Genomic DNA, 24,424 nt, shown 5'->3' with positions numbered 1-24,424 from the left:
AACTACCCTTAAAGGGCCAGCTGACCTGGGCCAGGGCCACATTTTCACATGAGCCTACTACATGGCAGCTGCCAAACATGCCCCGGCATCCCATGTTTGTGCAACGTGATTAGAAGAGTGCCAGTGGGAGGCACGGTGGAAGCACTGTCTAGTGGTGAGAGCAAGGTGTCTCTTCTTCTCCTCATGAGCAAATCACACAGAAGTTGTCACAACCTGGTGCAGTCCTGCTGTCCTGACAGATACCAGTCTGTTGTGAGCGGACCCAACAACTGAATCCCATGTACTGCTAAGCCTCCAGGGGCTGGGGAGTGACTGGTCACTCTGCCTAGCCACACGTCCCAGGTGAGGACCCCATGTCTTACACTGTTTTTGCGCAGTGGGACCCTGCATTCCAGCCATGCCACCTAGACCCCAGAACCAGTGCCCAACCCTCCTGAGCCCCCCTGTTGCTTAGACACATTTCTCCTAAGCCTGCCTGGCTGGGGGAGGTCTGGTTTCCTCCTTACACCCGTCAGGGACAATATGGATGTATATCAAAGACCACATCTGCTTACAAAATAAATATCCCCTCCCATCTCTGCCCCACATAAACAATCAGGCAGCTGGATACAATGTCCAGGGCCAGGTCCCTTGCTGGGGTTACAGCAGGGATAAAGCCAGCAGAGATAAATCACCAAGCTCAGGAGCAACACTGGAGGACAGGCAGGACTGCATGTAGCAGGTGTCGATATCGTATGACACAGCAAACTGCTTGTTTACCGGGCTTCTTGTGCCAAAGGTGAGTGGACCATGCCTGACTAAGCAGGGATCGGGGATTTCCTCGCCTGTCCGGCAAAGCGGCCTCAGCCATTAATTCCTCTTTACGCTGAACGCTTTCTGGATATAAGCGGTTGTGGTGTTTATAACTAAGTGACGGGCAAAGGTTCCTGGAACAGGGAGTGGAATCCCATGTGTTCAACGTCCGGGACTCAGCGGTAGCTGCCTCCTTGTAATGACCCTTCTGGAGATGGGTCCTTGTTCTGATTGGCTGCTTTTGCATGTGCAAACAGTCGCCTGGTAGATACCTGCAGCCCATAGCCTTTTTATGACCTGCGTGCCAAGGTTAGGACTAGACTATTTGCTTTTCTGGCAGATCGCAGATAAATGATCCTTTCCTTTTTAGGCAATTCCCGCCCAGGTTCATGTGGGGGCCACACTTTCCACGCAATGTTAATGAACGGCAGGTCATTGGCAAGGATAAGAAATCAGCTGCTTGCCTGGAAGTTGGGCCTATCCCTTTTCCTAAACAAACCCTAACCGCTGGCGTGGGCGGGCGGGAGATGTGAGAGCAGTCAGCAGCCAGTGATTTCAGTTGTATTGGGATACAGTGCATTGACTTTACTCCACTGGCTTTTTTAGGTATGGGGAGGGTCGGAGAGGAATCACATGTAAACTCCAAAGAAAAGAGGTTTATGTTAAACAGTGGTCCCACCCCAACCCCAGGATCAGGAGTGGCGCCAGGGTTTCTGGCGCCCTAGGCAGAACTCGGGGGGCGGCATTATGTGCGCTCCCCATGGGGCACGCGGGAGCTTCTGGTTCCGCTCCCGTTGCGCCGCCGAAGAAGGACCCTCTGCCGAAATGCCGCAGGCGACAGCGGCAGTCATTGAGCTGCTCAATTGCCTGCCGCTGTTTTCTGCTGCACGTCGGAAGAAGGTCCTTCTTTGGCAGCGCAACGGGAGCAGAACCGGAAGCTCCCGTGCGCCCTGTGGAGAGTGCACAAAATGCCGCTTCCCCGAATCCTGGCGCCCTAGGTGACCGCCTAGGGTCGCCTAATGGAAGCGCCAGCCATGCCCAGGATCAGACTGAGGCAGAACTCAGCTGCAGAGGCTATGAAGGGGACTCGCTATTGAGGCTGCTGGGTACAGACAAGCTCCTGTGGTTAAGAACATAAGAACGGCCATACTGCATCAGACCAATGATTCCTCTAGCCCAGTGTCCTGTCTTCTGACAGTGGCCAATGCCAGGTGCCCCAGAGGGAATGAACAGAACAGGGAATCATCGAGTGATCCATCCCCTGTCGCCCATTCCCAGCTGCTGGCAAACAGAGGCTAGGGACACCCAGAGCATGGGGTTGCATCCCTGACCATCCTGGCTAAAATAGCCATTGATGGACCTAGCCTCTAGGAACTTATCTAGTTCTTTCCCCCCACCCCTTTGTTATAATTTTGGCCTTCACCACATCCCCTGGCAAGGAGTTCCACAGGTTGACTGTGTGTTGTGTAAAGAAATACTTTCTTTCGTTTGTTTTAAATCTGCTGCCTATTTAAAAACAGTGCTGTAGGTGAGGCTTGAACTCACAACCACAGCATATTTCTACACAGCATTATGCTATAAGTACTATACACTAACTGTGCTACTGGAGTACCCACATTCTGTGCCCATCCACCCTGTGCTACCTGGTTACCTCACATGGGGTCTGCCAAGTCCTGCTCTGGGTGCATCCCTTACAGAGGGGAGCAGTGACTATTGTCTTCCCCTCTTCTGTTCTCTCTGATGAGCTCTTCTAAACAAACTCATTTCTGTCCAAACACAGTCCTCCCAGAATTCCTCTGCTTCCTCCCCCTACGGTCACTAAGGCTCAGATGTTGAAATAATCTCTGTGTATTATATAAATACATCCATTTCCTTCATTAGTTTCATCATTCTTCCTGCCGTTGATGTGAAGGAGAGAGAAACTCAAGCAGCAATGTTTGGATCCAAATCCTGAACACACCTTCCCTCCAATGTTGGGGTGTTAGAGATAGGAGGCTGATCTGGCTCAGTATAAAGATAGGGGTGAAATCTGGATCCAGATCTGGGTGGGGACATTGAACATCCCTAAAGTTCAGGGATCTGGGGCTTTGGTTTGAAAGGTTGAGACCACGTGTGCAATCCAGGTTTGGAATTCAATCCCATGCAAAGCTTTGAGGTGGTTTTGATTTGGGGTGTTGGCTTAGCCCCACCTCTCCTTCAGGCTGGGACAGAAGCACCAGCAGAACATGGGAAAGCTTCAATGGGTTTGTCTACACTGTAGCTAGGAGCTGGCCTCCCAGCCCAGGTAGAGGTACTAAACTAGCATGCTAAAGGTAGCTGTGTGGATGTGGCAATATGGGTGATGGTTTGGGCTCGCTACCTGTGCGAAGCCCGCTGACCCCCCAGGTTCAAGCTCTGGTAGCTAACCTGTGCTGCTGCCCATCCCTCAGTAGCCACACTGATATTTTTAGCATGCTAGCTCAAGTGGAGCTAGCGTGTCTGGGGGACTCGCTCCCAGCTGCAATGGAGACATACCTTATGAGCCTATGGACCTGATCCAAATCCCACTGAAGTCAATGGGAATCTTTTTGTGGATTGTGATGGGTTTTAGGTCAGTGCTCTATAGGGAGATATATAAAAGCTCATCTCATTTAATAAGACCTCCAGACTCCCTACATGCAAGTTTCAGATGGGAACAACTTTCAGTTCTTATCGGCTCAGGCTGGATATAAACCAGTGAAATAAGGCTTGACACTAGTGCTGGTCAAAGCCTTTCCATCATTAGAAAATTGGGTTTCTGACTAAATGAAAGTGTTCACAAAAAGTGCAATTTCGACTGACAATTTTGTTGAAAAACCAAACACCCTCTCCCAAAATATTTTGGCCAACGTCTGAAATATTTTGATGCAAAAATAGCACAGCAGTTCCTCATGGGAGTTGTAGTTTGGGTGCCTTACACTCCTATTCTCCTCTATGGGCCAGGCTCTTTGGCTGGACTACATCTCCCATAATGGACCATGGCCAGGGTCACCAGTCGGACACCCTTTTCCCTCAGGCCAGAGGTGCTGGGTCTCAAGCAATTTTGATGCCACAAGCCCAGAGGTGCCAAGGCTATGAACTGCCAAGCCCAGAGGTGCCAGGGCTCAGATCTGGCAAGCCCTGGCAGAAACGAAGGACTGATGGCAACATATGACAGGTCTGGAGAGTTCTCAGTCAATACAACATATTGATTAGCAGTATGGGCTAAAAAATAAGGCAAGGGGAATGGATTGTGTTTTCCCCCAGGACCAGATGGGGAATAGGAAATCATGACCCCAAAAGTTAAAAACAATAAAACTAACGGAATTAATCACACTGTGGATTAATTTGTTTTAAACCTGCTGCCTGTTAAAAAAAATGTTCCAAATGAGGCTTTGGCTCACACTTCTGGGCCCTCTGCCCTGAAAACCGATGCCCGGTGTCTAGAAAACATATTGATCCCCATTTGTAGCCCAAGCTGTACCACGTCAGTGCATTGTGCTCACCAAAACCTGGAGCTGATGTAAATGGGAATGGATTTACACCAGTGGGAGACTTGTCCCATAGAGTACAGTGTGGCACATCAAAGTAGCAGAAAAATCCTCTTGTTTTCCTCCTGGGTTCTAGTCCCAGCTCTGCTACTAGCCAGCTGGGTGACCCTGGGCAAGTCATCGCATGGCTCTGTGCCTCAGTTTCCCTAGGTGTAAAATGACACTGAGCTCCTTTGCAAAGCACTTGGAGGTTTATGGATGAACAGTGCTAGCGGGGAGGAAAAAGCTTTTGGTCTAATGGACGCTGCAAAGAGTCTGGTTTGCAGCTGACGTAATGAGCTGAACAAAGGAAGCCATTTGCCATGCACATCTGCTAGCAGCTTGATTTCTCTCACACCTTAACTAGTTCCCTATATCCCGACTTCTGTTGCAACAGGCCTGAGCACATCCCGTCAGCTGCTGAAGACCCTCGCCATTCATTGTGGCCAGCTCAGCGTCTCATGGGCCTTAGCTACCCTACTTAGGCCTTGCTCCTGCATGAGGACCCACTAGGCCTCATGTGGCGCAAACAAACAGTGGGCCGTGCTAATGGATGCTAACGCAGGATGGCGGCCTAATGGTTTAAATTAAGGCCTCTGAGTGAGCCCTTAGTAAGCTTGGGATGCAGCATATTAAAAGTCAGCGCTAATTAAAAATATATATTTTGGTGGGGATGGAGGGTACAACAGCGACATATAGGCCTGTCTAGTATTTATTTTTTTTAATTAACTGCTATCTATTATTTAAGTGAGGCAGGCTCTGCCACAGTTCTGCAAGTGTTTTTTAATGTGTGCGGAGAGACATTTCTCGGCCTGTAAAGTTGATCATTATCTGAATCCTCACTAAGGCTTTTCAAATAACTAGCGCACCTGGACACACCATAAATAATGATTCCGTTAAAGATCCCTCTCCACATGCCTCATTCTCCCTGCCTTGCCATTAAAATTCAGGGGCCACATTCATTCTCCAGGCAGGAGTGTGTGTGTGTGTGAGATGAGAGGTGGGTGGAGGAGAAGGCTATAGCATGAAGGGTATCCAAGTGTCAGCTGTGTGTTCTCTCTCTGAGATACCTGCAGGGTGTGAGTGTAGGAGACAGACAGCGGGCTGGAGCCTCAGCAGGTGGTGGTGAAACGAGGCTGATTTAAATCCGGAAGCTAAATCATGATGCAAAAGGGTTAAGAAGCGAGCAGGGGCCAGATCCTGTTCTGAGTCCCCACCCCCTACTGTGCTATTCCCTTCAGTGTGATTTCATAGATTGCCATGATTCACCCTCCTGCCACCTTTGCCCCGTGCCTTTTAATCCATCACGCTCCCTCCCCTCCCAGGACAAACTCCACTTTTCCCCCTAGTTTCTGCATGTTGCTTTGGAGGCTCTGGCGTTTAATGATGCCTCGTGGGGAGTGGCGGGGCAGATAGGTGGAGAGGGGAGGGTGGGATGGATGATAGGGGGCGGGGCCCATATGAAGATCCTTCTCCCAGAGCCGGCAGCTCACTGAGACGTGGGTTGTTAGAGCCAAGCAATCAGTAGGTGAAAATGCAGCCCAGGCGAGGCAGGTGACTTTGAGAGGCAGCAGGAGAGGGAGCGGAGAATTGTGTGAAGTGCAGAAGGAGATGATTTTTGGGAGGGAGGGGGAAGAGGGGGGAAGTGAGTTAGCGAGATTGGGACAGGCAGAGCCCCTGTCTTCTGCACGTCTGCCTCACTGCTCTGCCTGCTGCATACACGTGAGCGCATAGGGGTGGGGGACTGGGAGTCCTGGAGAGTAGAGAGAGGCAGCAGGAGGCGTGACCCGAGCAGGGATGAGGACAGAGGTGACATGCTGAGGGTCTGTGGTAAATCTGCCCCCATCTGTATCTGCATGTGTACAAAGGTGCAGGTGCGTGTGCTCCATGCATCTGTGTTTCCCTCTGTCTGCACACACAGCCACAGGCTTGTGTGCCTCTCTGCGCATCACTGACGTGAGGGATGGACTAACACCTCCAGGTCCCATCTAGCCTATCCTCTGCCAGTGCAGAATTGCTCCCTGGAGTCCACTTTCTAAACCTCCGCCCGGTTTAATTCAAACAGCAGCAGCGACAGGACCTCTTGCCCATGGGGGAGACCATTCTGCAGCCTTATAGCCCTAGCTGACATCTAGCAAATGTTTCCTGAGATCCGGGCTACCACTTCTCTTGCTTGGGATCCATCCCCATTACTTTTAATTATGTGCCCCTTAAACCTGTCCCTCTTTGATTATCACATCCATCCAGGGCTGGTAAAGTCCCACCCTGAGCTGTTGTTTGGCCTAGCTAGACACCTGCAGTTCTTTCAATCTTCCACCCCCAGTCAAGCCCTCTGGATACTTAATTGTTTTCTGCTGGTCATTTGGGATGATTAGTTTGTGTGTTCCTGACTCTGTAGGCACATGTGTTTGAGTGTGTTGGCACCCCCCTCTGCCTACCATGACTAGATGTGCGTATCTTGTACGTACATCCTGGCATGATGTGAATGCATGTGTGTGTCTGTGTCCCCGTACGGGCTGTGCCATCAGCGTGACTCACATCCAAGCCAGCACCAAGGCCCAAGATGTGAGGTCATTTCAAGAGCAGCATGCGCCCTGGGGTCTAGTGGTAGGAGTGGGTCCCTTCAAGCCATGTACTGAGTGGGAAATGGATGAGCGGTGATTCAAGCCCTGTCCAGCCTAGGGGAGCAGCAGCCAGCATGAAGCCATTCTTCAGAGGAGGTGTCTGAGTCCAGGTGTTGAACTGGCCCAGGAGCGAGCAGCTCGGCAGACTAGGTCTGGGGTTAGGTCCCCAGGTCCGGATGCAGAAGCAGAGCAGGGCGTGAGCATGGATCCAGTCTAGATGGGGAGGAGGCACCTCGGAGCTGAACATGAGCCAGAGTTTTCTCTCTCATGCGCGGAGACAGCTGGGTGGGTGACCCGCTGTTGCCAGCTCCCTGGCAGATCCCAGCGTACGTTGTCCTGGCACCAAGGAGCCTGATGCCGGCGTGGAAATTCACACACAGAGCCCCCATTTCCAGCATGGAGACTCCCTGACTCAGGCTGTGCTGTATCCCCCTGAAACTGCCATCAAAAAAATTCCTTGGGGGCTGCTGGCCAATGCTTCCCTGATTCAGCCCCAAGGGGAATCTCTCCACGTTCTGCTGGGTCTGTACCCCGGGTTCCACCCCTTTGATTGTGCCTTCCCAGATCAGACTCAGGGCACCACACCTGGATCAAGCTCCTGTTTTCCCTTCTGCAGAGTTTAGTCCTAGAGAGGACTCCCTATCCCAGCCCATCTCCGCAGCTTTCTGGGTTCATGCCTCTATGATCCTGCCTCTCTTGTCCTTTGGCAGGATTAAGCCACCTGTATTTGGGCATCTGGGGAAAGGCTGGAGGAATCTGACTCATGGGGGTGGGGGGAAATGAGAGAGCAGGCCTGCTGCTGGTGCGTCCATCTCAGGGGGTGGGAATGGCTCCAACCTGAATGCCCAGGAACAGCCAGCACCAACAGAGAGCTCCACCCCCCTCACTCAGCTCCCAGGCAGCTTGGCAGCATCCACAGTGCATTCACCTCTCAAGCACCCTCCCATCCTCTGCATTAGGCAAATAATGCCCTCCTCCCAAAACAAACGCACACACCCAGCCCCAAACAACCCCCCAGCAATGGTAAAAATAACGGGTAGATGTCCAGCAGCAGAGAGGGGGCTAGACAGTGATTACCTGCCTGGTAGGAGATGGCGTATGTGCGCATTCGGTGCAAGCAGCTCATAGCCGTCAGAGACGGACTCCTGCGACCAGAGTGGCCGAACTGGAGGAGCTAAGGGAGGCAGAGAAGTACATGGATGAGACTTTCTGGGACACGGCAGAATGGTCCCACTCTCAGTCTGTCAGCCTCTGTGCTGCTGGGGAGGATGAAGGTCTCAGGGAAGGAGAACATCAAGCTGGAACAGAGGGAAACAATTCCATAGTTGGGCCCCTCCTTCCAGATGATGTCAGGATATCCTCTCGCACTGAGAAAATAGAGAGAGTTGGGTTTGTGATGACTGGGAGAACTGCATGGTGAATCGCCTGCCTGGTGAGAAGATTGCAGACCTCTCGAGACATCTGGACAGACTATTGTGCAGGGCTAGGGAGGAGCTGGTGGTCATGGTACAAGTAGGTGCCAGTGACATAGGGAAAGGTAGACAAGAGGGCCTGGAGGCCAAACGTAGGCTGCTAGGTAAGAGATTAAAGTCCAGGACCTCCTTAGTAGCCTTCTTTGAAATGCTTCCAATTCCATGCTCAGGGCTAGTTAGACAGGCAGAACCTCCGGGTCTCAATACGTGGATGAGATGATGGTGTAGGGAGGAGAGATTTAGGAACATTTTGGGAAAGGAGGAGCCTATACAGGAAGGATGGGCTCCAGCTAAACCAAAAAGCAACAAAGAGTCCTGTGGCACCTTATAGACTAAGTCTCAGTGAGCTCCCTTCTGAAATCCCACATCTTTCTCAGCTAGAGGGAGCGATTGAACCAGGCTTTCTAGGATCCCAGGGGAGCACTCCAACCACTGGACTATTCAGAGCTTCCTGGGGTTGGGGCTTCCATTGGCCCAATTAACAGTTAAAGTGGAACAGGAAAAACTTGATCAAGCTCCATATTCAAATCTACTCTTTGTTCGGAAGAGGGAAGAAGGGAAGCTGGGTGCTCGACAGCCCACAAGAGCACCATAGCCCCCGATCCATAAAGGGCTTCTTGCACTTGGCTCTTGCTTTGGTCTAAATAATATTTAATTAAAGTGGAACAACTTCAACAGGAAAAATCCCCCCTCTTCATCACACAGTGAGAGGAACTGAATCAGAAGTTCATGGAGGTTAGGTCCATCAGTGGCTATTAGCCAAGTGGGTCAGGGCCACAACTCCACGTTTTGGGTATCCTGCAACCTCTGACTGTCAGAAGCTGGGATTGGATGACAAAGGATCACTCGATAGTTGCCCTGTTCTGTTCATTCCTTCCGTAGTATCTGGCACTGGCCACTGTCGGAAGACACTCTATGAAGTTAGATGGCCCATTGGTCTGATGCAGTATGTCCGTTCTTATGCATCTCTCATCTCCCATGGAGCCTTGCTGCAGTAAATAGGTCTGTGGCCACAAGGGCTGTACAAGGGGGGAGGTTTTTGCCTGGATGGTAACTGGTGCCTTAAATGCACGGCTTCAACTGAGTTCTGGTTACTCTGATGTTTCAAGGGGCAGTGCCCAGCTTCACCACTAAGTGGCATGAGAATAATTAACAGCTAATGGCAGCTTTTGGAATGTAACCACCATGCTGGGAAAATAAACTTCCTGGTCCAAATTCCTCCCTGGCCCAGGGCATAATTAACTCCCTTGAATGTTTTTTGACTCTGTTTTTAGGAATGGCCTTATCTCCATTATCCACCTCTGCTGAGCTAATTAAAACCAGCAAAACTCCCAAAGTAATGGAAGGGGCACAAGTTTGTGCATAAAATGGGCTCGCTTTCCCTCCCATTAAGGGCCCCTACTACGTGGCGATATATGTATTATAAGCCTGCATGAAAGTCAAACAATAACAGGACTAGAACAGTGGTGTTCAACCAAGGAGCCAGGGCCCGCTGAGGGGCCACAAGCAGGCTTCAGGGGGATGGGGCCACCAAGCAGGACCAGCATTAGACTCACTGGGACCCTCAGCTGAAAGTTGAAGCCGGCTGAAGCCCAGGGCCCTAACCCCGCCACCCGGGGCTCAAGCCAAAGCCTGAGCAATGTAGCTTCACGGGAGCCCCTGTGGCATGAGGCCCCAGGCAACTGCCCTGCTTGCGACCCCCAACACTGGCCTTGCTTTTATAGGCAGAAACCAGTTGCTGTGGCGCAGGTGGGCCATGGAGTTTTTATAGCATGTTGCGGGGGGACTCAGAAAGAAAATGGTTGAGAACCCCTGGACTAGAGCACAGCTAATAACAGGGTGAAATTCTCAATCTTTCTTTCCGCCCCAGCCTCACTTGGACAATATTTGCTCTGTTTTGTTGGCAGAGGATCTGGCTGTGGGTGAGGTTTTACTGTACCTGTCTTTGCTAAACACATGTGTCCATATATAGAGTGACTGAGATCAGTACCTATGTGAGAAATAAACAATCCTTGGAGTACAGGCAGTGAGGCACTGCCATAGCTGATCACACCAGGGGCCCATCTAGCCCGTATTTGGTCTCTGACAGTGGCCAATACCAGCTGCTTAACAGGGAGGTGTAAAATCCCCCTAATGGACTAACCTGCCTGAGGCAAAGTTTCTTACTGACTCCCAGGCAATTAGTGTTTGGATTGTGCCCTGAAGTAGGAGGGCTTATCTCACTCGTGTATTGCAACTGTGGCTGTTCTCATGGGCTATATAAAGCTTTTTTTGCAGCTTGTTAAGCTCTTGGTCTCAATAATGGAACGGCCTCCACCCAGAGGACATTATACTGGGGGAGTGAAAGCAATTGAAACCTCTCTGTTGGTCCCAAAAGACCAGTACGTTGTTACATTTATAAAAATAAATCAATCTATTTGCTTTAGTCTGTAGATGGCCCACCTGGGGGACTCGTGTGAAGCGTATAAGGTGCTCCAGCAAGGGTACATTTTGTGTTGGAAAAAGAAGGGCCATCACCACAGAGAGCAGAAACATACAGAAATCACAGAACAGGGATGTCTCATTAGGCCCCGATCTTGCAGTGAGCTTTGTGTAGGCAGATCCCTGCACCTGTCATTGGCTACAGCTGGACTCTACGTGCTTGCGGGGGGCTGTAGGAGCAGATTGGATTGCAGAATTGAGACCTAATGTTGTAGTTTAAATGTTGGTAAAGGTGCCTACAGCCTAGGATAAATGATGATGCTTTTGCACATATGATGAGCTGTTGGGTAAAAATCAAGCCTCTTAGGGACCTGATCCAAAGCCCATTGATACCAGTAGAAAGACTTCCATGGCCTTCAGTTAACTTTGAATCAGATCCCAGATGCCTAAATATGGCCATAAGAGCCTAATTTTAGGCTCCCATTCTGAAAATCATAGCCTTTCTGTTTAAGGCTGGCCCCATGGCCAAAAAGCTATTGAATAACCAGTGATGGAAAACATCCTGTTATGCTAGAAGATGTAGATGACTGTCATCAAGTGCGTCTTTGATCCACAGATCAGTCACAGACCTGGGTAAAGCTGATGGCTAATCTAATCACCCTTTTTTCAGGCTAAAGGGAAGGAGCAATTAAAAAGGCCCCTTTATGTTATGATAGCTGGAAACAATAGGAAGCCAAAGCCCAAGGCCAAAGGCCACCTGGCAAGACCGGTCAGAAGCAGAGCTGTGTTGACAGCAGGGGCGGCTCTAGGCACCAGCAAAACAAGCTGGTGCCTAGGGCGGCAAAATGTAGGGGGCGTCCCCTGCAGCCGGGGAGGGCGGGAGGCTGGGCCGGCGGACCTGCCGCCGTCATGGCTGCGGCAGGTCGACCGGAGCCCGGGACGAGTGGACCTGCCGCAGGCATGACTGCGGAGGGGGCGCTCGTCCCGCGGCTCGGCTGGACCTCCCGCAGGCTTGACTGCGGCAGGTCAACCGGAGCCGCGGGACCACGGCACCCGCCGCAGTCATGCCTGCGGCAGGTCCCTGCCGCAGTGGGAGCTCAACCGGAGCCGCGGGAAGAGGGGACCCGCCGCAGGACCGGGGAAGGGCGGCGCAGCGCACCGCGCTGCTTGGGGCAGCGTGATTTCTAGAGCCGCCCCTGGTTGACAGAGGGGTTTCCTTGGTACTGACTGTAAAGCGCAGGGGCTGAGGTATAGATTGGTTGCAGCTCTGTGCATGAGAGGCAGACAGCAGACAATAACCAGCAGCCAACAAGACAGTGATCCTAGGATGAAGCCAAGAGATAGAGCTTCTTATGAGCACATTACTCACTGGAGAGGCAGACTTGGATTTCTGGGAAAGCAAACAGCCTGCTGTTTCAGGGAAACATATTTCCTTTTTGTAAATGAACTAGATTTTGCCATAGCATAAATCTGTTGTGTATCACCAATGTCTCCTCCTAATGGAAAAGACCTGGCAAGGGCTCAAATATTGACTAACTGCTTGAGCCAAAAGGGGCAATGAAAAAAACATCATGATCAGTAGATCATCTAGGTTTCAAAATGCACTTATTGCCCTCTGGCTGCATTGATTGGAGTTTATGAAGCTGTTGCTTTCGTGGTTGCTCGGAATAAGGAAGTTTATTGTCTTCCTGTGAAACTCACGAACCCCAGGATGCCAAATATGGACTTCCCTATTTACTGCTGACATGCACTTGCAGGGCGGAGGTGCTGGCTGAGAGACCAGCGGCAGGTGTTATCAACCTTTCTGCTACCTGAGTGGTTGGTAAAAATAAACATCTCGCTCAATGTGAAGCCGGCTGTAGTATAAAAAGAATTGCACTGGTTCCTGGGAGTCCTATGAACATTAGTGCGTTGTGACTAAGGCACCTGTCTTGAAACAGGCCAAGAAAGGCAGGAGTCCTAGCAGAAAGGTAAATAAAATACAATCAGACTAAAGATGATTTGTCTTCAATCTATCCGAATCATTAGCAACAAAATGAACTTGCTTTGCTAAATTTGCGGGCGATATAAGCCGTCCTGGGGTTGACTGATGCTTTTGATGCCTGTGAGTCTACAGCATGCTTCCCTGCTCTAGAGAAAGTTCTGACGTTCGGAGGGGTGGGGTGGTCTTACCGCCGTTGGCTCTGTGATCTAAAACTTGCACTGGTGTAGTGCCACTGATATCAGCTGGGGTTTGGACCCGTGAAAGCCCCATCATGCTTTTATTTCAGCTGCAGCTTTTCCGTGCTGTCTGTGGTGATTGTGATTTTGGATTTTGCGTATCGTGCCTTTAATTTCTAGTGAGGAAAGTATCCTTTGGACCTGATTCTCCTCTCAGTCACGGGAAATTGACCTCGTAGGCAAGGCAGAGCGAGCCAGCAGAAAGCATGTAATGCTTGAAGTCTCAGTTGAGCCCTCAAAAGAGGGCTTAAGTGGTGCAAAGGCTTTGTGCTGGATCTCTGCGCAGGCAGTGATGAGCTGCCAAAATCTTAACAACCGGTTCCCTATAAAAAGTTCTGATTTAAGGGAGGGAGTGGGGGAGGGGCCGGGGTGGGGGGAAACATGCCCAGGGGCCCCTGCAGGGCCTGGGGCAAATTGCCTCACTTGCCCCCTGGCAACCCTAGAACTTGCAGCCCCCTCCCCACTTATGTGGCCGGCAGCTCAAAGCAGCAGGACAACTCAGGAGCTCAGCTGAGCTGCCCAGCTGCTGGCCACGCTGAAGCTCTTTGGGGGGGCTGGGGGAGACATCCTCGTGGAACCAGGGGCCCGGGGCAAATTGCCCAACTTGCCCCCCGCCCCACAGCCCCGGAGCTCGCAGCCCCCCCGCCCCACGGCCCCGGAGCTTGCAGCCCCCTTACCTTGCCGGCAGCCCAGAGCTCAGCTGAGCTGCCCAGCTGCTGGCCATGCTGCGGCTCTTCGGGGTGGGGGAAGTGGAGGAGGTCCCAGGGGAGACATCCTCGTGGGGCCAGGGGCCCCTGCAGGGCCCGGGCCAATTGCCCCACTTGCCCCCTCCTCTTCCCTCTGGCCAGCCCTGGAGCTTTCAGCAGGACCCCCCAACACCTTGCCGGGCTACTCAAAAAGCGGCAGCAGGACGACTCCCGAGCTCAGCTGAGCTGCCCAGCTGGTGCCGGCAGCTGGCCACGCTGCAGCTGGGGGGAAGCGGGGGAAGGGCCGGGGGAGCCTCAGCCTCCCCAGCTGGGAATCCTGGGAGCAACAGGATGGTCCGGCTCGCGGACCGGAGTTCTTTGCCCACTCCCTGGCCCTTTAACAACCGGTTCTCCACGGAGGTCTAATTTTAGCAACTGGTTCTTGGGAACCTGTGGGAACCTGCTCCAGCTCACCACTGTGCACAGGGCTGAATTTCACCTTACAATGGTGTAAATCAGCAGTAACTCCACTGAAGGGAACGGAGTTGCCCAACTAGTGTCAGAGAAAAATTAGGATTTTTTTTTTTAGTTGCAGCGTTTCATGGTGTAGGTACAAGAAAAGGGGAATAAGTTACTGATCAGCTGGTTTGAGTGACAATCATCATCTAATCGTTATAATGTAAGACAGCAGCTAATCGTTATAATGTAAGACAGAGCAGTCACACAGGCTGTACTAGTCACACTGCCCCCAGACCTCACCGGGAGGGACCACCTCTAGGGGAAAGCAGGGAGCTCAGATTCAATGGTCCTCTCCGTCCATGGTCTCTGTGCTGAACCCACCAGCTGTGCTGAGTTTTGCTGTGTAGACACCTGTCCACCAGAAAGTGGTCTGAGACCACCAACTCCAGTGAACAGCTGCGAGGCATCTTTGATCAAGTCACAGGCCTGACAGGAGTGGAAAACATCCTGATTTGTCTGGTAAATGGCTTGCTTATCGTCTGATTTGAGGGAGTGACCGTTATTTCAAGGTCAGATAGCGCGTTAATCACTGGGGCTAGGAACCATGCTAGAAAATGGAGATTACCAGCATGTAGCATTTTATTTTAGCTTTGGAGGTTTATGAACTATTAGACTTTAAAATCACATTATGTGGATTATACTCCTGCAAATCCATTGTGTCCTGTACAGCCTCCTGGCTTATGACCCAGTCAGTCTCCCCCCTGGGAGCTGCTCTTAGGATAGAAGCATATGGGCTTTCACTGAAAGCGTCTTGCTCATCCTCTGATTCTTCCAGTTCCTCCGCTCAATTTTTCTTTCTGAATCTTTCTGATCTTTATCCTGGTTTGCATGACAAAGCTGCACAAGAAATACCTATACAACCTAGATAAGAATTTGTTTGAGTAATAGCAATAAAGGCTGTGGATCATTGACCAGCGGTATCAGAGGGCCAAAGCTTCAACTGATGGCATTAAGTTGAACCATGTTGATTTACACCAGCTGTCCCACTGAGTCTAATCCAGCTCTGTGGCTCCCTGAAACATTATTTTCCTTTGTTGCAGCATCTACATCATGGAAACCCAAAGGAGGAAACCATGGGAAACAGAGAGCCATCCCAAGGGAAAGTTCCTATCTCTAGACAGGAAAGATGCCAAGAAGGTGTTGGAAATTTATGTCAAGCGCACACTGAGCAACTGTGAGGATTCCTTTGCTGCTAAGAAGAGGGTGGAGGAGGCCAACGGCGCACAGGGGAAGAAGATGACCAAGCTCCGAAGAGCAGCAAGTGACTTCTACGGGTACTCAGGTTCCAAGATAGTTGTGAGGAAGGGCCAAGCAGACAGAGCCCAGGCACTGAGGCTGGAAGACGCGCTCAGCGAGAAGAGCAAACCATTGGCTTGTGGGAATGCTACCGAAGACGAGCAGAAGCCAAAGGGGAAAGGCTTGAAGAGCTTGTCCCAGCGGAAAAATCAACACCCCTGGATCAAGACTCTCCTGAATTTCTTCTATCAGAAAAACACCGATGACTATAAAGAACACTCCGATAAAAAGACGAAGGAAAAAGAGGCCAGCATGGAAGCAGAAGTGGCTACAAAACCTGGAGCAGACTCCAGTTCATTGTCGCGGCCTGGGAAAACCATTAAAAAGAGATCCACCCTCAGGAGAGCTTTCTCCCTTAAGAAACATGCCACCGAGGAGGAAAAGAAAGCAGGGACGGAAACAGGAATAAAAGCAAAGAGGCCCAGCTTTCTTCCACTGCGGAGCATTCACAGGCCGTCCTCACAAGGTAGGAGCATAGAACATTTGTGGCTAAATAGCTCCGTGTTCCCTGAGGGGACCATGGGCATAATTTTAAAGTGGGATTATGTTCAGAAAAGTGACTGTAACCGTGACACATACTGGGAGATTTGCAGAGACACAAATAGATGCCAAAGACCTTGTCTACACTGGAAAGGGTTTGCTTGTGTAGATATTCTGGGATAGCTATACCAGCAAATCTTCCTAGTTTTGATGCAGTTTATACTGGCAAAAAATTCTTTTGCTGGTATAACTTATACCAGTTCTCGGAACAAAATAAGCCATACTGGGAAAAGGACTCTTTTGCTGGTACAGTTGCATCTACAGGTGGGGTTTTTGCCAGTAGGAAGTCATAAAGGATCACACCCCAAACTCACATCATTATACTGGCAAAATTTCTAGTGTAGACCTGGCCTTAATCCCATTGGTTTAAAATGATCTGTGACTTTTGGTGGGAGTTACAGGACTGTTTGACATTTGTGCCTTTGAAGATCTCCCTCTGGGTGTCTGTGGAGTCCTCTGTCCTTTGGGCCTGCCGCCACAAGAAAGCTGCACCACTTTGACCATACTGGTATAGTGAAAATAGTAAATCTCCCCTCGTGTACGGGTATAACTTATTCCGGTTTGGGATGTGCAAAAACTATACCAGTAGCCAGCACCTCTATACTGATTTAACTGATTCCGCAATGGAGCATTTCCTGGAATCATTTTATCAGTTAAAAATCACACCCCTAACCGACATACTTATAGCAGAACAACTTTTGAGTGTAGGCCGGCCCATAGTTTATAGACACATTTTAAGAATCATTTCTTCCCTGCTACACAGTCTTTATGAAGCGGCTGGTAAATTTTCAGCATATGTTTGCGAGGTTCAGTGATTGTCTTTGTAGCAAAAACCAGGGCTTGAAAAGCACCATGTGATTGTCATGCTCAGTCGCTGGCCACAGTTTCACACGAATTCCTGAGCAGTGTCAGCTGGAATTTTGCTACTGGAAGGTGGCATGTCTGACAATTCCCTTTCAGTCAGCAAGGTCACACCAATTAAAAACCTCACCCTCTTTGTCTTTGCAGACAGGGAAGAACATGAGCTTTACTGCACACAAGTCTCGGAAGAGATACAGCTGATAATCCAGGGCAATGAAGCCAAGAGAAAAAGAAAACACAGTTTCGAGGGGCTACTGAAACCTGCCGGCACTCCTGAATCTGGTCAGTATCATCTCATTCCAGGACATGTACAGTCATGGGCCACCCTTGATCTATGCACTAAAAACCCTCAGTGGGATGAGATTTGTCCGTATGCAGAGAGGCAGCCCAAGGCAGGCCTGTGCACCGCACAAGCCCTGTGTTGAGGACTAAGGGTTTGGCTACACTTGCAGCTGTACAGCACTGGGAGTTAAAGCTGTCTTCGTACAGCTGAGTAGGGAAAGCGCTGCAGTGTGGCCACACTGACAGCTACCAGCGCTGCAGTGTGGCCACATTTGCAGCATTTGCAGCGGTGTTGGGAGTGGTGCATTATGGGCAGCTATCCCAGCGTTCAAGTGGCTGCAACATGCTTTTCAAAAGATGGGGAGGGGGGTGGAGTGTGACAGGGAGAGTGGGGGAGAGAGAGAGAGTGGATCTTTGGAGCCGACACTGTGTCAGCTCCCTGCCTTGCAAATTCCGACCCCTTCCCCCACTCCTCTCTCATTCACTAAATGCAAATAGCCTTCACACTAGATAAGCAGCTGCTCCGATGGATTCCCTTCCCCACCCCCCCACCCCGGCCATGCTGTTTCTCTCCTCAAGCAAACACTAGCTGTGGACATTCATCCCACTGCCTGCCTCATTCACAGCAAACAGTAGCTGTGTTTGTTTTTTAGATAAGCAGCTCCAGGAGCCCCCCGAGTTCACATCAAAACAAAGAGAGGCATCATAACAAAACAAAGAGAGTTCTTTAGTTAAAAGCATTATGGGAAAATTCCAGAGGTCAGTTACAGCGTAGTAAGATTAATCACTGTTTACACTGGCACTCCAGTGCTGCAGCACCAGCGCTGCAGTCATTATTCCCCAGGCCGAGGTGGAGTACAGCCAGCGCTGTAGGCAGGGAGATACAGCGCTGTATGTGCCTTGCAAGTGTGGACGGTGAGTGAGTTGCAGCGCTGTAAAGCCACCACCAGCGCTGCAACTCTCCAGTGTAGCCAAGCCCTGAGTGGCACTAGCTGTAGTGTGATGCCCCTGGATGGGTTGTCAGCAGCGGGGATGGACCTTGCGACCCTGAGGTCTAAAACCAGGAGCCAACAGTGCCTGAGCTAAAAGGCCTGGCTCTGCTATCCACAGCTGTTACAGGCTCATCAACCTCTCTATGTGGCCCAGTCACCACTAGAGGAGGCCAGAGTACCACGCTGAGTGGGTGTGGGGTACATTACTGCAGCATAGGCTGCTGCCCAGGGCTGAATTTCATCCCCGTAGGAATTGCCCATGCAGACTGAGCAGGGCATGTGGCCCTTGTAAGCAAGGTGGCTGGCTCTGCGCAAGGAAGGGGCTACTTGTTGGCTGATTGGCAGAGCTGCCAACATGCAATTTTATAACGAATCTCATGATATCTGGAGCATTTTAAAACCCATTTATGGGTGCACGGGGCTGAAAATTGGCTGTCGGGTTAGCAATGACTAACAAAATGCTGACAGTGTAATTACTGGAAAACAGATGGACACCCAGACAGACGGACTGGGGAGTACAAGGAAACAGTCAGGCAATGTTAGTCAGCACAATTGGAATTGGCTACTGCCTGCGAGCTAACGGACCAGGTCCTTTGTGGGGGATCTATAAAAGTCCTGCTACAAACAGAGGGGGACCCAGAGCCACACTGTATACCTGCAACTGGGCAGCAAGGCCAAACTTCCCAGTCCTACGAGCTCCATGCCAGGGCTGACCCTGCAGAGCTCAAGCTGGGATCAGGACTGTCGTGGCTCAGAATGTAAGGGTGCGTTTCTGGTGCCCTTGACACGTAAATTGCTTTTCTGAAAATACCCTTTAAGCGCCTGCATTGAAAATCCAGTCCTCAACGTCTAGGGCAGAAAGACTAGGGCTTGTAGAAGAGACGGTCTGAAATTCTGGAAGTAATTCTCTTTCTCTGTCTGCAGAAGAAGCCATCATAAGAAAAATAGTTGCCCTGCTTAAGAGCACTGGGGATCACTTGGACGAGAAGGTAAGGGGAGGACTTTGTTTGGTGGACTATAGATGTTTTGGGTCAGATTCTCTGCTGGTTTAAACTGGGGCAGCATCACTGACTTCAGTGGAGTCTCACATAGAGTTATCTATTAAAGACTTTGCTCTGACACCTCTCCTAAGCTACTTCTGAACCTGGGCTCCATCCCCAGCCCTTCTGCAATATCTGAGTGACCTGCTACACACATCACTGAAAGCCTGGCTAACCTACAATGTGGCTTTCCATCCAAAGGGATTGCCAAAGGTGCTGGGTGCTTCTCACAGCTTTTCATCATCTGGGGCTGATCCAAAGACCATTGAAGCCAGTGGAAAGATTCCCACTGACTTCAGTGAGCTTTGGATCAGACCTTAGATGAGGTTGGAGAGATGACGTGATGGGTAAGTCCTAAGGGAATCTGACAGACAGAAGGGGCCAGAGCAAAGGCTATGCGCCACTTAGGGCTTAAAATGGAACTTAAGCAGTGCATTGACCTTGCGCTGGCTTTCTCTGCAGAGATGAGTTTCAGGCGAGCAGAGGAAGGAGATGGTTGTCTGGGAATTGATAGGAATAGACCAAATGGGTAGGAAGCCAGTACAATTTCGGGAGTGGGTCAGCTTGTGAGGTTGGCAGTGACACACAGATTAGGGGCAATACGTATGATATTCATGAATGTGCGTGCTACTGGTTTCCCTCTTAAACAGATAAAAGAAGACACAAATCTCACCACGTTCTTCAAAGATATCTCCTACAGCTCCTTCAAGCACTTAGCCGATGTCTATGTCAATAAAGAAGTGACAGCCGAAGTGCCTGAGATGTCTCCCGAGGAGATAAAATTTGCATTCGCTGTGCACTTAACTGCCAAGGTGGCCGGCATCTGTAACCACGCGGTGAACAGGATCATGGGCTTTGGAGACCAATATCTCCAGGATACTTTTGTGCAGTTTTCCTACAGCAAGAACGTCAGGGTAAGAAGGAGAAACGAGTGTGTGATGCAGCCCATGACAGCATGCTGGGGCAGATCCTCAGGGGGTGTAAACCAGTGGTGCTCCATAGGCATCAGTGGAGTTATGCCAGATTACACCAGCTGAGCATCTGACCCCACCATTGTTATTTGTATTATTGTCACACTTAGCGACCCCAGCTGAGATCAGGGTCCCATTGTGCCAGGTGCTGTACAGTCACGTAATGAGGGACAATCTTTGCCCTGAAGAGCTCACAATTTGAACAGGCAAGAGAGACAAAGGAATGGATTATTAGCTCCATTTTACATATGGGGAAACAGAGGCACAGAGATGAAGTGACTTGCTTAAGGTTACACAGGGAGTTCATAGCAGAGATCAGAACTGAACCCAGATCTCCTGAGTCCCTATCCAGTGCCTTAACCATAAGACCATCCTCTCTCTGTAACACCTCCTTGCCTGATGGTCCTGATTTATATTGTAATAGTTCTAAAACCCTTCGGTATCACTCAATCCAGCCTCCGTGGCTGGCATCTAGAGCTGGTTGGGAAATGATTTTGTCCCATGTAAAACACTTCACCAGAGCAAAAAAAATATTTATTTCCTTCAAAGACTTTTGGCCAAAAATTTGGGAATTTTGTCAGAAAAGTCAAAATGAGTTCTGTTTTCAGCAACCCCAAACTTGTCATTTTGGGGGGGTCAGGGTTTTTCCTCCACTATTTTCCTCCACTCTTGACAAAAGAAAATAATTTTGTCAAAACCATTTTGACACATCATCGTGGAGGTGTGTAGTATCAGCCCCATAAAACAGATCATTACCAGACCTGGGGTAACAGCCATCAAAAGAGAATGGGAACACAGAAGACTTTAAAAAGTTTCCATTTCTACTAGGCTCAGCTGTGATCTTTTTTCTGGGTGGTCCCTTGACTGTTCTCTGATCATTCAGACACTGTGTCCAATGGGTCCTGGGATGTTATTTATCCCTCTGCCAATGCCCTCCTGTGTGTATCTGATGTCTTCCAAAGAGGATGGAGCTAGGCTGTTCTCATTGGTGGCAGATGACAGAACAAGGAGCAATGGTCTCAAGTTGCAGTGGGGGAGGTCTAGGTTGGATATTAGGAAACACTATTTCACTAGGACGGTGGTGAAGCACTGGAACAGGTTACCTAGGGAGGTGGTGGAATCTCAGTCCTTAGCGGTTTTTAAGGCCTGGCTTGACAAAGCCCTGGCTGGGATGATTTAGTTGGTGTTGGTCCTGCTTTGAGCAGGATGACCTCCTGAGGTCTCTTCCAGCCCTAATATTCCATGATTCTATGATTCTTGTCCGTAGGCCTCTTATGTCTTTTGCTCTTTACACAACAATATGAAGAAACAACATGGGCACAGTTGGGTCCCAAATAGCTCTACACAGACATGCCTGGCCTAGCTACACACAATGCTGCTCTGGTTGGTTTCTGGTGACTTCTAAAACATAGAACACAGTAAGCGCCAATGGAGGGCTTGCAAACCATTTAAAAGGACACTACCCTATTCCTATGTACTACACTGCCAAATTTAGTGTCACTTGCCTCCGACAGGCAGACCAACACAGGGAAGCTTTTCACTTCTTGCTCTTTGGTGGGCTGTGCTGGGACAGAGGGTTGAGAGTGTTCGCACACGGTGCAGAGCAACAGAAAGGGTTAATGCGTCACTGGTCAGGATGGGCTTGATGCACCGAATTCCTGCAAGGTGTGATTCGACCGAGAGGATTCTGAGAGCTCATGCAGGGGACATGGCCTCTACGGGAACGCTCCGCGGACTCTGCTGTGTGGGAACTGCCTTCGCCCCAGCACACCCAGGGGCTTGAGCAGGGCAGGGGGCTGGTGAACCAGTGACTCCATAGGTCCATCAGTCATGTCCTCCTGAGGAGCTGGGCTGCATCGATTCTGGAGCGCTGAGCTTGCAGGAGCTGCCAAGAAGCATCTCTGCAGTTGCTGCTGTGTGGTGGATTCCTTCCTTCTCTGGTCCCTGCAGATCTGCCAATGCCTGGCCCAGTCCCTCTAGTTGGGCACTGGAGGTACACTGAGGGGTAGGAAGTGCCAGGCTGGATCAGGCAATCTAGTGTAGTAGCCTGTCTCCAGCAATGCTCAGTGCCAACGGCTCCACAGGCCAGAAACCCTGCAGGAGGCAGAAATAGGATAAACCTGCCCACAGGGAAATTTTCCTCCTAACCCCCAATAGTTAGAGGTTGGTTTATGCCAATGGCATTGCCATCAGTTCCCATATGCTCCTCATAACCCGCCAAGGTCTGTGCTCACCAGCGTCACACTCCCATCCCCTTTGTGGAGCAGATCCTCACCTGTGGTTTATTCTGTCTCAACAGGACCATAAGAAGTTCAGCACTAGCAGCTGTGAAAGCCCAGACTGAAAACTGCTCCCCAGGAGTTCGCTTTCTGAACTGCTGCTGGTACCTAGGGTATCTTCAACTTCAGTCCCACCTCTGTGAAGCAGAAAGCCATCCTGGGCTGGGAGGGACCAGCTGTCAGTGACTCCTGCATTTGGTAGAATTTCGTGGAGCATGGATTAAAAACCACAGAAGAAAATGAGTAACATGGGGGTCAACATAGAGAACATAAAAGACAGCTAGCTAAGGATGAATATTCAGTAGCTAATGCTAATACTACCTTCATCTGACTAATCTGTGATAGTCCTCTATTGACCAAATCATTGCATATGATAGCTCAGGTTTATGAACTATTTTAATTCCAGGATATAAAAATATATTTACTTCTTCTACCATTCAAGGCCCTGGTAAGAAAAACCACTTAAGCACATGACTGATATTAAGCACATGTGCTTAAGTGCTCTCCATGAATAGGGATGCTTTACTAAATTGTGCTCCAATCCTGTTGGTATGTCTTTTATTTATTATAATTAATGCTATTCAAATTCTGCAAGGGAGATTAAACCTCATGTCTCAGGGTTTAGCCAATCTCCAAGTATTAGAGATTGGGATGAAACCAATGAGGTCAGATTATCTGCCATCAGCTACTGTTGGAGTTCTTGCATCTTCCTGTAAAGCATCTGGTGCTGGCCACCATCAGAGATGGGATATTGAACTAGAGGTGCCGCAGCTCTGAGCTTCTAGGGAAAGTCCTGTATTCCTACACTGTTGGCTTGTAATGCAAATACTGTTACAGTGCAATGCCCGGGAAGCCACTGGATGTGATGGTGCCAAACTGTTGCATCCAATAGCATGTGATTCTTTCAAACATAGGGGTGAGGGGCATGGAATTTCTGTGGAATGAAGGGACCTTTGGGGACAAAAATGGGCAATACTTCTCAGAATGAAGGACATCTCAGAGTTCCATTTCCCCATCAGAGGACTGTGATGTAACCATTCTGCAAGGGGGATTGGAAATCATTTGGCTCTGTCAACACTTGCAACCAAACCATTCTCAACACTGGTTGAGAGTCCACCAAGGATGTGTCTTCAACCACGAGCCATTTTCCTACTGTAGACAGCAGGGCCATAAACTCTGCTAAGCTACAGTGTCTCATTACGTTTTGGAGCGGGTTATGGATTGGGCGCATGTGAACTGACAAGTGGATTGCCGCTGGAGTCACGACGTTATGTACTGAACTATCAGGTTTTCTGCCAAATGATTTGAGGATCTACAGTTTCTCCTTGTACATTAATCAACACAGAGAGGAACAAACATTCCTAAGTGCTGTTATGAATATCTTGGAGAGTATGTATCCCTTGAGTGTATCCCTCTCCCAGATGCTGGGTGAAAAGTGGAGAGTGGGGTGGGGCAGAATGCAAGTGAATATTATGTTACAAGTGGAGTAAAGTGTGTCTTAATACACCTATGTGATGTTCCCCTGGTGTTATCTGGACAGGTGATCTGCTAGTCACCTGGGAGCCAGCCGTACCCTGCTCTGCTGTGAGAACTCCCACTCTCAGGATGTTCACGCACAGCCTGTGGCATGTCAGCTGCTCCCAGCTACATGAATGAACACTTTTGGCCAGCCGCTGCTTTGATTGTGCAACCGAATGACACTAGCCAATATCTCCGGACCCAGACACAACCCTAGGAACCTCCATTTTGGAGTGTCCGGTTATGCCTACTGGATGCTCCAAGCTTATATGAGTTTGTCAATTTAACAAAGAAATTGATATGTACCAGGCTTGTTATCCCAAGGGGTGTCTCTGACATGCTTCAAACCAAACGCACTGCTTCAGGTAGAATAAACAAAGAACT

General features: G+C 49.9%; 1 protein-coding gene across 2 annotated transcripts; it reads left to right on the top strand.

The window, feature by feature from the left end:
* The first annotated feature begins 219 nt into the window (after window positions 1-219).
* BNIP5 (BCL2 interacting protein 5) lies at window positions 220-24,028 on the top strand. 2 transcript variants are annotated; one of them, XM_039537502.1, is made up of 6 exons: window positions 220-342; window positions 15,302-16,023; window positions 17,106-17,240; window positions 19,157-19,221; window positions 19,923-20,186; window positions 22,543-24,028. In XM_039537502.1, the coding sequence occupies exons 2-6, from the start codon at window positions 15,312-15,314 to the stop codon at window positions 22,585-22,587; spliced, it is 1,221 nt and encodes a 406-aa protein (XP_039393436.1). In that variant the 5' UTR covers window positions 220-342; window positions 15,302-15,311; the 3' UTR covers window positions 22,588-24,028. The 2 variants fall into 2 exon arrangements, with proteins under 2 accessions (XP_039393436.1, XP_039393435.1); XM_039537501.1 differs by lacking the exon at window positions 220-342 and adding an exon at window positions 12,734-12,806.
* The last annotated feature ends 396 nt before the right edge of the window (window positions 24,029-24,424 follow it).

Source organism: Mauremys reevesii, linkage group 4 (genome assembly GCF_016161935.1).
Source record: "Mauremys reevesii isolate NIE-2019 linkage group 4, ASM1616193v1, whole genome shotgun sequence".
NCBI classification, from domain to species: Eukaryota; Metazoa; Chordata; order Testudines; family Geoemydidae; genus Mauremys; species Mauremys reevesii.
The sequence above is the reverse complement of the archived record's forward strand: the minus strand, read 5'-3'. Positions and strand labels throughout refer to the sequence as shown.

Bases quoted from the DNA above. Each gene is read 5' to 3' on its own strand.
- BNIP5 (XM_039537502.1), top strand. From the start codon at position 15,312: ATGGAAACCCAAAGGAGGAAACCATGGGAAACAGAGAGCCATCCCAAG. The intron at 16,024-17,105 runs GTAGGAGCATAG...TTGTCTTTGCAG, and splicing joins TCACAGGCCGTCCTCACAAG to ACAGGGAAGAACATGAGCTT. The intron at 19,222-19,922 runs GTAAGGGGAGGA...CCTCTTAAACAG, and splicing joins GGGATCACTTGGACGAGAAG to ATAAAAGAAGACACAAATCT.